At 44.6% G+C, this 17,414-nt stretch overlaps 1 protein-coding gene across 50 annotated transcripts in view; it reads right to left on the bottom strand.

Annotated features, from left to right (window-relative positions):
- Positions 1–17,414, bottom strand: part of RIMS2 (regulating synaptic membrane exocytosis 2) — a 657,506-nt gene that overhangs the window by 166,969 nt on the left and 473,123 nt on the right. For 24 of the 50 annotated variants that reach the window (XM_073590110.1, XM_073590125.1, XM_073590127.1 and 21 more), the window contains 2 exons: positions 16,252–16,368; positions 12,719–12,784 (listed from right to left, as the gene is read on the bottom strand). The exons of 2 other annotated variants lie outside the window; for them this stretch is intronic. In XM_073590110.1, the coding sequence (XP_073446211.1) occupies positions 12,719–12,784; positions 16,252–16,368 (183 nt within the window). The remainder of the gene's footprint in view (positions 1–12,718; positions 12,785–16,251; positions 16,369–17,414) is intronic. 24 more of the 50 variants (XM_073590159.1, XM_073590133.1, XM_073590143.1 and 21 more) reach the window with 3 other exon arrangements.

The raw sequence follows: 17,414 nt of genomic DNA, 5'->3' as shown, positions 1-17,414 counted from the left end.
CATTCATCAAGGCCGATACTAAAATCACCTTTCTTGATGAATCAATGCCGGTGTTCTTCCTTTCAGAAGAGAGTTAAAGAGTTATTTCCATCTTCCTAACTGATGAGTGTTGTCAGATAGTGCTTGCAAAAATCAAGTAGTTTTACAATTTACTGCTTATTAAAATTTTCAGCGATACTTAAGATATCATCACTTTTTCTATTTACAAGTAATTGCCCAGGAGACCGACCACCGCTGTTACTGCTTTACTGCAAAACATGGGCAGTGCTTACTAGTTTTTATCTATTGAGCTTGTAAGCGCTGTCTTGAAGCTGGTCACGACTATAGTGCGCTGTTACCTCCTAATCTTTCGCCCAGCTTCAGCACAGGGCTTACAAGCTAAACAGCAGTGGCGGTGGTCGGTGTCCTAGGCAACAACCTATGAAAAAAAAGAGAAACAAAGCGTTATATCTCAGGAATGGCTGAAAACGTAATAATCAGTAAATTGTAAAATTCCTTGGATTTACAAGCACTATCCAATATCTGAAGATGGGAAAAATTCTATAATTTACATGCAATGTTTTCGAAACATTACACATGCTTCCTATACTAAGCGCCAAATAGGGGACTCCCTCCATCACCCCTCTATTGCTAAACAAAGTACAAGGAAATCCTCTAAGTTAGTCATGACACCAATGATAAGCGAAATATCAGCCCCATCATCATATTCTGTACATACTGTATAGTGTGGGTTTTGGAATGTTCGTTATTCCACAATAAAAAAGGGGTTTTCCACTACTCGGGCGACCCCTTCTCAATCAGTTTGTTTGCCCCCAGGAAAATAGTAACACCTATACTCACCTTTGGTGCCGGAGCTGTTCCAGCAGTATCGGCACTGTCGCTCCCGGGGCTCGCATGACATTGTTACGTCATGCAATCCCTGCGGCCAATCAACGGTGACGAGTGAAGACAAGCAGCAGTTCTCACTTCCTGATTGGCTGCAGGGATCGTGTGAAGCAACACTGTCAAGGGAGCCCCAGTGCCGTCACCACAGGTGAGTAGGGGCAAACATAGGGATTGAAAAGGGCAATCACTTTAAAGGCTCATATAAAATGGAATTGTAGGGCAGCTCAGTGGTTAGCACAGTTACTTTGCAAATCCCACCAAGGCCATCGTCTGTAAGAAGTCTGTATGTTCTCCCTGTGTTTATGTGGGTTTCCTCCGGGTTCTCCGGTTTCCTCCCACATTCCAAAGACATACTGATAGGGAATCTAGACTGTGAGCCCCATCGGGGACAGTACCAATAATATCTGTAAAGCGCTGTGGAATTAATAGCGCTATACAAGCAAGTAAAATCAATAAATAGTAAACACAACTAAACTTCAAACTCCCTAATACCTTAAAGGGGTTGTCTGTTACTTCTCTCTTCAGCCCAATCTGCCATTTAATAGGAAAAAGCACTGCTGAAAGCCAAACACAGCAAGAAGCCCAATGAACTGTCGATGCAAAATAAGGCAGAAGAGAGAATTTTTGTGAACTAGCTCCCCCTACTGGTGGCTGCATGCAGTCAGAAATATCTTTGTCTATGCAGCGGATTTGGAATTATCTCGCTGAAAAAAAACTGAGCTCTAGAACTGTATTAAAAATGATCAGCAAAGAATGCTTGGACCAAGAAAACAACATGGCATTTAAAGATGAAGATTTCCTGTTGACTGGAGTAAGAATCTGCGCAGTCGTGTTATTAGATGTAGCCTACAATACAAATATTAGTACTAAACAATGAGTAAAACAGAATATAGGAAGTTTGAAATTTATTTTCATTTAAAATTACTTTTGAAAAGTCATAGTGACCTGACGCTGATGCTCCCACTATTTGCTAATATAAAGAAGTGGAAACCATCAACTGAGTCCTGCTCTCCTCCAAAAATGGAACCAGGCTCAAAACAAAATATACGGATTTGTTTGCAGCTTTGGAGAAGAGCAGAACTCACCTGAACGCTTCTGCTCCGTCGTTTTAGCAGCAGATTTGTGCTAGGTTATCTGAGAGCAGCATGACGTAGGGGCAGAGACCCTAATTCCAGTGATGTGTCACTTGCTGGGATGCATGTTGTCATTTTTATACAATCGCTGTTTTCTCTGCTGCAGATCTAGCAGAGCTCCGACTGCTGAGCTATTAATAAGCCACGCTGAGCATAAGCGTTCTGTGCACAGAGCAGTTGACTAGGAGGCACAAGACACCTAGTCCTGTAGTGATAATCACCTACTGATAAAACACTGATTTTATTGAAATAGCTGCACATAGCCCAGTAAGTGATACATCGCTGGAATCAGGATCTCTGCCCCTACATCATGCTGCGCTTAGATAACCTAGCAGAAATATATATATATATCTCATGTCTTTATGACTGTCTGTGTGTATTGTGATTTGCTGACATATTATCAGAGGAAGGAACGAAGAATTGGTCATGTTGCACATCCCCATGCCTGACCCTTTATTTTCAGGAGGGACGGATGTGCCTGGCAGAGGCTTAGGCTATGTTCACATATTGCTTTTTTCCTGATCTCTTGGCAGTAAACCAGCTGCAGACAAAATCCAGGTTTTGCTGCTTTTCTTGCTGCACATTTCAGGACCCCAAAGTTCAGCTTTGCGTCCACCTTACAAGTGTGATCAATACAAGGTGTCAGGCCACCAATGCAAAAGCTATGTAAAACCATAGAACAATATTGGGGGAAAAAATTTGGGCAAATTATTTAAGGTTTTTTTTTATGTCTGAAACTAAAAAGGTTTTTTGTGTCTGAAAAAATAGTGACGATTCCGAACAAAAAAAAAAAGTTAGATTCATGTATGACATGTATGACGCGCAGCCGTGAACGAAGGTGAAATGAGTTTATGAAAAAAGGCACAATTGCAAGCGTACAAAAAGCAGGGAGAGATGAATTGGTCGGGCATCGTTCACTTTAACACATATCACTAATTTAATAATTGCTGCAAAAATGCTGAAAGAAGTGACATGCACAGTGTTCAAAAACGCAGCTTTCTAATTCTAAAAAAGCAATCGTGTGCGTGAGATTTCTGAAACCTCTTTCTTGGTACTTTAAAAAGCAGCTTTTAATTTGCATTTAAAAAAAAAACCGCCGCAAAAACGCAACGTGTGAACATAGCCTTACTCTCCTCTCAATATTGAAAACACATGGCTACTTTGGTGAACGGGTGTCGGGGGGAACAGCGCGAGACCTTCAGCCCACAGTTATTGGAAGCGCGAGTCCAGCTTGTGGTGTGATCCTAGTAAAGTAATACACTGCACCCCATGTTTGTTACAGATTATCACATTTAACACAAGCGTCTCTAATCATATTAATCTTCAATGCCATACATACAGCGAGCTTATAGCTTTGTCTGTGGAGCAGGCGCAAATACCTTTCAGGCGAAGGGGAAGGTTCATTGCAATGTGAATTAGGCACTCGTCTCTCTCGTCTAGTTCTCCTAAACAGAGGACAAACGGCAGAGGTTTTTTCAACACGTCTAAATGTATTCCTTAGAGGAATCTAGTCCATGTACTTCTATGAAATGCAAATTGTTAAAGTCAATGTAGCGTTCTACATCCTATTTACAAAAACCATGTAACGCCACGTAGTACAAAGCCTGTTACGGTGGGGCGAGGGGCAACGGAACGTACAGTAGGTGCGGAGAATAGAGAAAGTGGTGGGAGTCTAAAAGGGCAGAACCAGAACGCTTGGTGATAGCTCAGAATTATCATCTGTAGGGGTCCTTAGGCCACCACCAATTGCTATAATGACAGGGTGGGACTGAGGTACCAAGGACTCGACAGTGACTGATTCGGGGGGCACATTGTTCATTACCATTACCTGACCCTCATTCGCACGTTTGCCTACACTTCTAAATACTGGGTGGTTAAATGAATGATGAGACACTGCCCTTGTCTGGACATGTTTCATTAATGGGCCACTACTTTTTTCTACCGATGGCTATCAATAGATGATCGTGGGGGGTACGACACCCGGCAACCTCAATGACCAGATGTTACCGGTGCTGGACAGAAATTCTAGGATGCTGTCGGCATAGAGCAACCTTGTCATTTTATAGTGGCTGCCGCCGGGTATTGCGGATCCCCAACTCATATGAATGGATCTGGATAAATATGTTATATCCGGCCACAACCAATATCGTTTTGATAGATCTGCTGTGTTCCACCAGCCTCCAAGAACTTCCAGTCATCTAATCGACACCAATGCCGGGTGGGAAAACCCCACCGATCAGATATTGATGGACTATGAAAACAATAAGCCATTAATAAAAAAAAAGTAGTGGATTACCTGTGTAAGTGTACTGTGACAAACACTGCTCATGTAGAAGAGTAGAGGCCCACTCCTGCACTGGGGCCCACTGTGGACCAGCAGAAGCTGTGCCCTGTCATCTTTGGTTGTTTTTTTTGCCCTGACAATGGATATAAACTTTGTAGACAACGGTTTTCCACCAGTGCCACAAACATCAGTGGAGGATGCAGAATTGATGAGGATCGCGTCCATTTTGTTGGGCACTGGTATAGTGTATGCATGTCACCTGGCTGTCAGCTAGACACATCGTGGTACATGGTTAGTTCAAAACTGCTCTCATTAAACCATTCTTTTTGGAGTCTACAGAACCTTGATGAGCAATTATCATTTAGACAACAAGGATGCAAATCTAGGATCTCAAAAGGGTCGTCCATGAGTTTAACGTGTTATCAAACTTTTAAATATTTGATCTCTCCAGTGCCATCCATCACATGTGGCAGTGCGGTGGGATTGAGATAATGGTGTGAGTGTGGGACCCATACTCTTAGACACTAAAGATTACCAGCAACAGCTTTTTGCCGCTGGGGTCTTAAGATAAGCTCCACACTAGACCGTCCGAGTGCAAATACTGTAGGGTGTTTGCGTGCATCAGGTTGCAGCTCTGTGTCAGTGACCAAAGATTGCATGGATAGCTGGTGGCACCACGGGCAGAGGCAGGGAGATGGCCAATGCTGTGGACGGTGGGGAGGAGGTGGAAGGCGATATTTCTCAAGCAGAGGGGGAGTCCAGCCCAGGCTCCCCAATGAGCTAGACACCAGCGGTCAGTCCTGCAGTAGGCCACTCACTACCTGCCCACCCATCCCAGCCAGGCAGCCTCAGATACCCTCCTGCAATGTGCCCTGGTCAGACTAAAGGTCGGAGACAAGGACACCTACGAGACCCTCATGGAAGCTCCAGAATGTCACCAATAAGTTGCAGAACGTCAGTGTGGGTGCAAGCACCAGAAACAAATGCTTCAGCTCCAGCCGCAGACTCCAGCCCATCGCGAGATTCCCGGGTTCCGGGTCCTGAAGTTACGAGCAGAGGACTTCCCCCTGCTGGCCAAAGAAGGGGACTTGGACAATTTTCTGCTGGCACTTGAAAAAACTTGCCATCAGTACCATCTGCCAGAGGACCAGTGGGTCCGGTTCTTAACCTGTCGCCTCAGGAGTAAGCTCCGTGGAAATTTTTGGGTACTCACCCAGTGAGACCACCCTGAGCTATGTGGACAACAAACAGGCTCTGGTCTGGCAGTACAACTTGACCCCTGAGATATCCCGGAAGAAGCTCCAGAGTATGTAACGGGGTCCTGCAGACATTTGGTCTGATCCCATGCGGGCCCTACTGAGAGCAGTCGACCAATGGACAATGGGATTGGAGCTCACGGCCGTCCAGCAGCTGAAGCAACTGAGCAGTTTTTGCGGAACTGCCCAGAGGACCTCCAGCAGTTTCTCAGTGACTAGAAGCCAAAGGGGGCCTCTGCAAAAGCAACAATTGCCGATGAGTACTGCAACAATAGAACTCCAGAGGCCAAGAAAAATGCCATCTGTAGGGGTAGTAAGACGAACGCTGTGCCTGCTGTCCCTGCCCCTAAGCCCAAGGGGGCCCCTGTCCATGCTTTCCTCCCCATGACGTTGGGGGAACACTGACTACGTTATCTCTGCAAACAGCTGGGAAACTTCAAAGCCATGTTTTCCCAGCACCAGAAGGGCCTGTCCCCATCCCAGAACCATCCACTGTTTTGTGTGTAGGTAATATTGCCTTAGAGGCAAACTGCTGGTATACTGGAACCAGTTGCCCTGTGAGGTTGCAACAAAGGGGACAGATAGGGCAGGCAGCTGCGGAGGGGGAGCATGCAATTGAGTGCAGGGCTCTCCCAGGAGAGATAGGGCTCCCAGGTAAGGCCTCATGGCAGGGTTCCTCCAAAAGTGACATGTCAGAGGGACAGGTTAGTCAATCTGGACTGGCAACTTGGCCAGAAGCAAACGGGAAGCGGGCGCTACCTGCGATTGCAGTGGCTGTAACCGCTGTCACGTGCAGTGGTAGCGCCGGGGGGTCTGACCACTTCCCCTCTTCCAACCAAATAGCTGTGGGGTCAGATGGAGTCAAGGAGACAGATCCCAGGGAACTGCCAGAAGATATGGCAGTCTCATCTATTCTGGTCATATCCAGTCAGGGGTTTTTAGGCCGCGTTGGTAACTGACGACAACCTGAAAGCTCTCAAGGAGCAGGCGGCACAGCCTCCCTCGGACTCAGACCTCGAGAGGGTATTTTGGGACCAAGGACGGCTGTTACGGGTAACAGTTTAGCAGGGTTCACCGGAGGCAAGTCCTAGGGACTAATAGTTAGTGATGTCTTATCCGTTCAGGGTGGAATTGTGGCGGATTGTACATGAGATTCCGATGGCCAGACATCTACGGATCAATAAGACAAAGGCCAGGCTAGCCCAGCATTTCTACTGGTCAAGTCAAGGATAAGAGCCAATGTGGCTGTCTACTGCCATTCGCAAGACACCTGTTAGAGGATGGGGAAGGCGGGGCAGCAACGCGATGTGAGAGGACCTACCAGGTGGGTCAAAAGATGTGGATACTGGTCCCTGTTAACTAGGACAAGCTTCAGGCAGCCTGGGAAGGCCCGTACCTCATGCATCAGCAGCTCAAGACCATATTGTATCTGGTCACCATGGACCATGCCCGGGGCAGGCCTTCAATGTAAACAGGATGATGGCACATCATGAGCTGGAGGCCTGCGCTCTTCCCATATGCAACCTGCCAGAAGAGAGAGAGGCCAGAACCCTCCCGGATATGCTCGCCCCAGGCTAGACAGGTGGGATCATAGAGGATGTGAAGGATGCATCTAGCTCTTGTCAGACCAACGGTCCCAGCTGTAGGAAACTCTACACCCTTTCCAGGATTTGTTCAGCAACAAGAGTCGGCTGTCCATCACGTGGACACCGGGGATCATCCCCCAATCTGGCGTTCAGCATATCGGGTTTCCCTGGAGGTGCAGCAGCACAAGTGCCAGGAGATTGATGAGATGCTGAAGCTTGAGGTCATCCAAACATTCAGCTGTGTAGTCCTCATTCCAAGGGAGGAAGGGACAAGACGATTCTGCATGGATCAAAGGGGGTTCAACGCTGTCAAGGTTACTGATGCATATCATATGCTGTGCATCGATGACTTGCTAGACCAATTGGCCGGGGTCAAGTACCTGACCATCACTGATCTAAGCCGGGGATATTGGCAGAGTCTCCTGACCCGCGAGGCGCAGAAACGCTCTGCTTTTATCACCCCATTTGGACTGTAAGAGTCCACAGTGATACCATTTGGCATGAAGAATGCTCCTGCCACTATTCAGTGGATGGCCAATATGCTGCACAAGGGACTTGAAGGGTACGTAGCGACGCACCTGGATGACACTGCCATCTTCAGTCCCACCTGGGAGGATCACCAAGAGCATCTGGCGCAGGTGCTCGGGACAGATCCGCTTGGCAGGCTCGACCATTAAACTGGAAAAGTGCCAGCTTGGCATGAGTGAGGTCCACTACCTGGGACCCCGGGTAGGCGGGGGGTGGGGGGGTCTCGGAAGCTGGAACCCGGGAAGTTGGAAGCCATCGCATCCTGATCCACCCCCTGTACCAAGAAACAGGCGGTACTGGGCACTGCTGGGTACTATAGGAGTTTAGACTCCCACTACAGTAGCTTGCTGAAGCCCATGACCGAACTCACAAAGAAAAAGCTGCCCTCAGCAGTTGATTGGACAAACATCTCTGAGATGGTCTTCCAGGCGTTGAAGATTGCCTTTTCCAGCTCTCCGTTATTACAAGCGGCCGACTTCACATGGCCATTTGTAGCACAGACCGACGACAGTGACTTTGACCTTGGTGCTGTGCTCAGCCAGGTTTACTCTACGGGCCAGGTCTTCTACCTGAGACGGAAGCTCCTGCCGAGGGAGATGGCCTACTCCACGATGGAAAAAGAATGTCTGGTAATTGTGTGGGCCCTACAGCGTCTGTAGCCATGCTTGTACAGGTGCCAATTCACCATAGAAACGGACCACAACCCCTTCATCTGGTTACACACTGCATCCAGAACAAATGGGAGGTTGCTAAGCTGGAGCCTTGCGCTTCAGCAGTCCACTTCACCATTCACCACAAGAAAGGCCATGACCACAGTAACGCCGACGGGTTACCCCGACAAGGAGAGGTTGCTCCTAGTGTTCTCTAAAGGAGTGAGGTGTGAAGAATATAGGGAGATTTAAGTCACGCCCATCAACTGTATCATATCATACTACAGTCATGGCCAAAAGTTTAGAGAATGACACAAATATTATATTTTCACATGATCTGCTGCCCTCTGGTTTCTATGTGTGTTTGTCAGATGTTTTTATCACATACAGAAATATAATTGCAATCATATTATGAGTAACAAAAGGTTATATTGACAGTTAAGGGGGTTTTACACTAAGCGATATCGCTAGCAATATCGCTAAAACGTCACTGGTTTTGTGACGTTATAGCGATATTGCTAGCGATATCGCTATGTGTGATACTTACCTCCGACCGGCTCCCCCGCTGTCCATCGCTGATCGCGCGAGAATGTCCGGCTCCATTTCTCGTCGGGCGCTTCCTGCTGAGACTTCCTGCTGTGACGACGAGCGACGCTGGACGCGGGCGGGAGGACGTCAGGATCGCTGTGTGTGAATGGTAAGTATTGTGCGCTGCGTCGCTGCTGCATCACTGTGAGATCTTTCTGTATGAAAGCTCACTAGCGATCATTTAGCGATGCACCAGCGATCCTGACCGGGTCGGATCGCTGGTCGGATCGCTGGTGCATCGCTAAATGTAAAAGGGCCTTTAGAATGAGTTAATGCAGCAAGTCAATATTTGCAGTGTTGACCCTTCTTCTTCAGGACCTCAGCAATTCTCCCTGGCATGCTCTCAATCAACTTCTGGATCAAATCCTGACTGATAGCAGTCCATTCTTGCAAAATCAATGCTTTTATTTTGTCTGAATTTGAAGGTTTTTGTTTGTCCACCCGTCTCTTGATGATTGACCACAAGTTCTCAATGGGATTAAGATCTGGGGAGTTTCCAGGCCATGGTCCCAAAATCTCTGTTTTGTTCCCTGAGCCATTTAGTTATCACCTTTGCTTTATGGCAAGGTTCTCCATTATGTTGAAAAAGGCATTGTTGATCGCCAAACTGCTCTTGGACGGTTGGGAGAAGTTGCTCTTGGAGGACATTCTGGTACCATTCTTTATTCATGGCTGTGTTTTTAGGCAAGACTGAGAGAGAGCCCATTCCCTTGGCTGAGAAGCAACCCCACACATGAATGGTTTCAGGATGCTTGACAGTTGGCATGAGACAAGACTGGTGGTAGCGCTCACCTGGTCTTCTCCGAATAAGCCATTTGCCAGATGTCCCAAACAATCGAAAAGGGGATTCATCAGAGAAAATGACTTTACCCCAGTCCTCAGCAGTCCACTTCCTGTACCTCTTGCAGAATATCAGTCTGTCCATGATGTTTTTTCTGGAGAGAAGTGGCTTCTTTGCTGCCCTCCTTGAGACCAGGCCTTGCTCCAAGAGTCTCCGCCTCACAGTGCGTGCAGATGCACTCACACCTGCCTGCTGCCATTCCTGAGCAAGCTCTGCACTGCTGGTAGCCCGATCCCGCAGCTGAAACACTTTTAAGAGACGGTCCTGGCGCTTGCTGGTCTTTCTTGGGCGCCCTGGAGCCTTTTTGGCAACAAGGGAACCTCTCTCCCTGAAGTTCTTGATGATGCGATAGATTGTTGACTGAGGTGCAATCTTTCTAGCTGCGATACTCTTCCCTGTTAGGCCATTTTTGGGCAGTGCAATGATGACTGCACGTGTTTCTTTAGAGATAACCATGGTTAACAGAAGAGAAACAATGATGCCAAGCACCAGCCTCCTTTTAAAGTGTCCAGTGGTGTCATTCTTACTTAATCATGACAGATTGATCTCCAGCCCTGTCCTCATCAACACCCACACCTGTGTTAATGGAGCAATCACTGAAACGATGTTAGCTGGTCCTTTTAAGGCAGGGCTGCAATGATGTTGAAATGTGTTTTGGGGGATAAAGTTAATTTTCTAGGCAAATATTGACTTTGCAAGTAATTGCTGTTAAGCTGATCACTCTTTATAACATTCTGGAGTATATGCAAATTGCCATTAGAAAAAATGAAGCAGTAGACTTTGTAAAAATTAATATTTGTGTCATTCTCTAAACTTTTGGCCATGACTGTACAGTCTTCCTTCAGGATGTGTAGGTGTAACAGGACACCTGGTTCAGCAGGTTACCCAGCCTTCTCAGCTGCAATGGGAAAACTCACACCCCCACTAGCTTTGCTAGTTTCCATAGGGGATCATCCTGTGTAACTGATTCATTGAGTCAGATTGGAAATCTCTACATAAAATTAAGGAGAATATGCAGTTATGGTATGTCCTTACATTTTTGAGATCTCTGGAACGTGCCAAACACCTTCCAGGGTCTCGATCCATTCTAGCACCCCAGGGTGGGTAGATACGCAGAACGGCTAGTAGAAGTCAGGTAGCGAAGCCATGTTTGGCTGTAACGGGGGGACCACACAGATCCAATGGTGCCAAAACTGCTGCCCTATGCCCTTTTAGCTACAAACCCCTATAAGACCAACCCCGGGGGTGGAACACAGAATAACTGACCAATGGGTTAGATATTTGTGCAAGTCCATGTGGCCCAACATACATGGTCGAACATCAAACCGGTAATTGACGTGATTCATATGCTTATATATTTTGTACTTCATCTCTATCTGCATATGTGACCATTCTATATGTGTAATCATTGTGTATATAGTATTTTATCTAGTGTGTCCTTAAGGTGATTAAATATATAATTTAATCTTGGGCTGCTCTTTTATCTCGAGTCACAAATCTACACGTTTGTGTTTTTTCGGTTTTTCACAGTAACTGCAAACTTTCATCCCAGACCTGGACAACCCTTTTCATTTTTGTTTATTTTCAGACCCCCTGACATGCACTTTGCAGTCTGACACCCTTTGACATAAGTTATTATGATATAGAGACTGGCAGAGGATATGCTGGATGGCAGGGAGGAAGGGGCATCAAGAAGCAATTCCGCCTTCACCAGGGTATTTTAGTAGATAAAGGGAAACGGATGTGACCTGAATTATTGCCCAGAGTGAAGGAAAGCCTAACTATGATTGTGTGTAAATGAAAAGTAGCCTTTCTGCACTTTATTTTTTTCGTCAAAAGTGACAAAAACTGATGAAAGCTTCAGCATGGCCTCAGCAGTCTTGTGAGTGTGAACAGAGACGTATTCATCACTCCCTTCAAACACAAATCAACAGTAAAAGCATCAGGTTGTCAAAAGACAGTGACAGCGCTTCCGTACTACAACCCAAAACGCCAATACATATAAAGGCAAAACACACACGTACACTCCATGCAGAAGACTATAAACTACTGTGTGCATAGGCCACATATATATGAAGAGCCACATATATGAGCGAGCACAGCATGGAGGTGCTGGTCTATGTTTCACACTAAGTATACCTCTCAGGGTCATTGTAAGCACCCTCAGAATAAGTACGGCACATCTTACGGGAACGCAGCAATCGGATAGCATCTTCACAAAAGATAGGATACATGGGGTGATCCGTGCTGGCAAGAAATGGGACAGTGAACTCATTATCCTTGAATGTTAACAATCTGAATAGGAAATAACTGCAAAATCAAACCAGAAAAACCACAAAACCACACACAGCGGGAGCGCGTACTGGCATCTTTTATGCTACTGGACCCACCGGTAGGGATCATGCAATGAGTTAAAGTGCCCTTGATGGCTATCGGGTAGAGGCAGCAATTTTGCCGTCAGAACCAACACTCATGAGAATGCGGCATAGTAAACCACCCCTTAGAGACGTTCTAGTAATACAGACATATAGCTTGGGGTAAGACTGTAAATTAATATACTTTATACAACAGAGGGTAATGGCGAATTCATGGCTATCAAAAAGGTAAGAGCTACACAGCTACTTGTGCCACGTGAAACGAGATGGGACTTCTGTCCTAAAAGAAGACACTAAATAGAAGAATCAGTGCAATTCAATGCGTCTCTCCACCAACCACTGATGGTGCCAGCTCGGAAGAACACTTCCTCCAACAAATTAGAGAAAAACGTAAAAAATAAATAAAAAGAAAGCTCCGTCCACTTGATATTAGTCTCATGGCACAAGCTGTCTAGCTCTACCCTGTAGGGGTCTACCAAGGATAAGCCTAACCCTTAAGGGAGGGTACATCACACAAGATTGGTGTCCTATGTTCCCATACTGGGTCACGCGGCACAACATTTGGAAGGTTTAGCATACACACAATTTATACCTTGGTTCTCTTAGATGATGGTCAAAGGACTGACTGAACCTGGTGCGAGGTAGTGTGAGATAATGACTAGAGAGGTGGCAAAACAAAAAAAAAAAAAAGACAAGAACATTGAGATCTTGAAGTGATGGATAGAAGAACACTATATCAGAAGAACGGTAGGAAAGATCTATATTTCAACTGGTTTTCCAAAGGGTATTCCCAACAGAAGAAATTTAACTTATGATTTAACAAAACTGGAAGCGTTTCAGCCCATCCTTAGCTTTCAAGAGACTTTTAATGAAAGGTTTAGATGGACAGAAACGCGTCCGGTTTGGTCTACTAAAAGAATCAAGAAATGTCCTACGTGAGTGCCATAACTTTGCTGACTTTGCATTGTCTATCTTTCTACATGCACCGAAACCACCAGTGAAGTGCCGATGGTTTATGGATTACGTCAAGGCTCAAGGGCAACTGCAACGCCTGCGCCCACTGTACTTACAGCACTGGTGTCACGTATCCAGTGCTCCGTCAGCCGGAGCTGATGTTATGTAAGAAACTGCCTCCTTAAGCCACACGCATGTGTATCTGCATCTGAGTGTCCAAGGTGCAGCCAACAGGGTCGTTTAGTGCATGTCTGTATCCCTAAAGAGGACCTGTGGCTAGTTTTTGCTTTTTATTCCCACTGATCCCCTGAGTATTTTTTTTTTTTTTTTTTATAAATCCACCATACGGTTTCATATATGACCCTTTTTATTCAGTGCTAATTCTTCTGGTCTAAAATAAGAGAGTTTCTATCCGGATCCTCGGGGGCGTGTCTTTTAGTTGCTCTACTCTGCATAATTATCTTGTGCGCTACGCCTACCTAGTAAAGACCATAAACATTTGACCTTAATTGAAAAGCTCTGGAAATGTATGACGGGCTACTCAGAAGAGGAGCAGGAATACAATAAAGGCAAAACTGGACTCTTTTAACCCTATTTTAAACAGGACCTGTCCCTTGTCGTAAAATGTGTAATTTTTTTTTTTAGCCTGGAGTAAATGTTGCTGTTCTTTTGAATCTGACATTTTTAGTTTTTATTCCTGCACCTTTTCGTCCTGAGATATGCCTCCTTGTTCTCTGTATATAAATCTAGTGGTTTTTTTAACCAACTGGGTATGGTTAAAACACCTATAAAGAACAGTTGAAGACCACGCCCACTTGTGAAAAAAATAGACTAGATTTAAGGAAAGAGGGATCCATATCTCAGGAAAGGAGAAGAGCAGGAACAAAATATAAAAGATTCAGGAAACTAACAGCATTTACACAAAATTACTACATATTTATTATGGCAACTGTGAAGTCGCCTTTACAGGGTTATTCCCAATTTTTAAAAGCAGGGTTGCCAACAAAAATTTCAAATTTTAGGGCACTTATTTCCACCGTCCGTAAAAAAAATGAGATTTTTTTTTAAGCTGAAGAATTAATAATCATTTTACAGCTCACAGCAAATGGAAATTAGAGTCTTCATATAAAAAAAACATTAGAGGTTTGTAAACATTTATCCTTTAAAATATTAATGATTTATTTTGGTTTTCATAAATTTCAATGTGTTCATAAAAAATCTTGGCTGTGATTTTTGGATACATCGTCCAGAACGAAATAAAAAAACATTCAAATTGGCAAACTTGATTAAAAGTCATCACCTATTGTTTGGATAAATTGTGAACTGATGGGGGGCCCTACAACCAGGACCCTCAATGATCTCTGAAATGCCCTATTAGAATGGAGTCACAGCTGTGCCACTGGTCCATTTATCCTGCATGGGACTGCTGGAGGTAACCGGGGTTATGTTACTCCGCCTTTTACCGCAGTCCTATAGACAATGAATGGAGTAGTGAACTTCATGTGTAGCCACCACTCCATTCTGATGAGTGAAAATAACAGTATCAGTCCTTAACAACACAGTAGAAGAATTTAAAGGGAATCTGTCAGCAGGTTTTTGCTCTGTAATCTGAGTGTAGCCTGAGACACTGATTTCAGCGATGTGTCACTTATTAGGCTGCTGTTTTCAATATAATGAGAGTTTTATGAGCAGCAGATTATCGCTGCTGGACAAGCTCCCGGATGTATCCTGGTCCAACCAGTACTGATTAGCAGCTTATTATTAATATACAATGTACACAGAAAACTGTTTATGGCGGGAGTGGGCGGGGCTTGCTTTCTTAGCTCTGCTGCATGCTACATTTAAAAAATCTGATTGTGTCACAACTGCTGCAGCCAGTAAACTAAGTGACACATCGCTGGAATCAGGGTCTCTGTCTCTACACTATGCTGATCTCGGATGAAGTAACAACAACCTACTGACAGAATCCCTTTAAGTCTTTGCAGAACCATTTTTTTTTTCAAGAAAAGGTTCATCTTGCAGCCCGACAAATAGTTTTTGAATGACTCCAGTAATTACAGGGAGCATTTGCAGTAATGATACTGTATTATATTAATGAAAAAAGCCCTAATTAATTTTAACTAAGTCCAAAAAAATGGAGCTAATCAAAAACAACATAAAACTTCTCTCTCCTGCAGAATAATAAAGACACTGCTGAGCATATTTTATCGACCCACCATTAGTCTGGCAGGACACCAACCCTTCCAGGGAGCACATCGGTAGGTAAAGGCTTTATCCATGCAAATACAATCTGCCACATTACTGAGCGAAATGGCTACAAACCCAATGTGCACAGCGTCCACTCACTACTGCTATCCCTACATGATGAAACCATTCTTAACACATTATACTGGCATAGTCCGATCACTGTGCTGCTGCATGCGAAGCAAAATGTACAGATGTAGCAGAACTCACCGTTTTTACAACTCGCAGCAGATTAGTTTTACCTGCAGTCCTATGCAAATCTCCATACATGGTATCACAATGTGCGTACCAAAGGACAAACTCAGCTCAGCGACAATTGGTCATCTCAGCTCTGCTACATTTGCATCCAGATATAAATCACAGAACAGTTATTAAAGGTCTAGGTCAGATCCGCTATAATAAAAAGATTATTCCCATCTTCACAGATGGGTATCGTTGGATAGCGCCAGCACTTTTGCAACTCGCTGCTTCTTAAAATTTCCAGCCGTTGCTGAGATTTTAATACTTTTCTGTTCTTTTGGTTTTTGTTTACATTCCGTTGCCTTGGAGACCGACCACAGCTGCGGTCGCTGTCTTGCTTGGCGGCACTGGCTGTGAGTAGGGGAGGTAACAGTGCACTATATATCAATCCTTGCAGGCTTCAAAACAGAACGGGAAAGAGTCTGTAAGCGCTGCCCATATGCTCTTCTGCCTAGCAGCGGTGGTCGGTCTCCAAGACAACGAGCTGTAAACAAACAAACAAAAAAGTCTTAATATCTCAAGAACGGCTGAAAATTTTTACAAGCAATAAATTGCAAAATTGCTTGTAGTTACGAGGACTATCCGAAAATATCCATCTATAAAGATGGGATTAACCCTTTATTCTCTAGCCCTCTCTAGGATATAGTATATTCTCTATTCAAGGCCTCTACTATGTTCTTTAGTTACCTTTCTCTGTCTGGGGAGTAGTGGTTATCTAATACACGATGTCTTTCCACTCTGCCCATGACATTGTATTGTGCAGGGCCAGATCTTGTCGCTCTTGGTCCCTGTTCCAAACTCCTACTGGAAGAAAGGGAAGCTTGTCAGTTCCAGAGTCATGGTCCCTGGGCGGCTCGACAAACTACAATTAATACCGCACACCCCTATTAAAGACATCTATATAAGGTGCAGCACCGGGAATAAATGTATGTTTATTAGCGACGGATGAACTTTAAAGGGGATGTGAAGCTGCAGCGATCAACTGATTTCACCATCCAAGATTGGTCATTGGTGGATTGTTTGCTCTCCAGTGGCCGCTACAGGGGAAATTCAGCATTGCATGTGACTATTTTAATTATTTTCTAGCCATATAATATTTGAATAGACCAAATATGGTTCATATAGATGGTCTCAAGCCGATTCCAATGTGTATCCTGTAAAGCTTCATACGCCTTCAGCAGCATCGCAGTAACTATTAGCAAATTAACTTCAAAGATATGGACAGCATCATGGGCATTCTTTTTTACCTGCACTTTACATTTATTTTTAGCTAAAATATAATTTTTGCAATTGGGTTTCATATAAACATCATTGGCCTTTTAAAATCTCTGCCTTGCGCTGTCTATAGACGGCTGTAGAATGAGATAACTGAAAATCCGTCAGTGAGCTCTTTCTGACAGGGAGTTTATAACTCTTGCCTTCCTTCTTCTCAGCTTCTCTGTACTGATTTATGGCCACATGAGAGTCGCCTTGGTCATAAATCAGCTGAGAAGAGCAGAGAAGAAGATAGATAAGAGTTATTAACTCTCCTGTAAGAATAAGAGCTGGCTGATGAATTCTCAGTAAACTCATTCTGCAGCCGGCAACAGAGATTGCAAAACCAACGCTAGGGAGATAAAATGGTTCAATACTCTTTAAGGAAACCCAATAGCCAAAAAAAACAAAATGATTTTTAGCAAAAAATACATGCATTTAAGTATTAAAAAAATTACTCCGAAGGTGACAACATTCATTAAAGTGTAACCGTCGTTTTAATTTGAATTTCATATATCAATAAACCATATGAAAAGATGCAACTTTGCAATATATCTTATCAGAGAAATCTGCTTCATTCTCCTCCTGGACCGGAC

The sequence above is a fragment of the Dendrobates tinctorius genome, unplaced genomic scaffold, assembly GCF_039654945.1.
Source record: "Dendrobates tinctorius isolate UK_male_01 unplaced genomic scaffold, ASM3965494v1 ptg000116l, whole genome shotgun sequence".
In the NCBI taxonomy this organism is placed as follows: Eukaryota; Metazoa; Chordata; class Amphibia; order Anura; family Dendrobatidae; genus Dendrobates; species Dendrobates tinctorius.
This window is presented reverse-complemented; position numbering and strand designations above follow the sequence as displayed.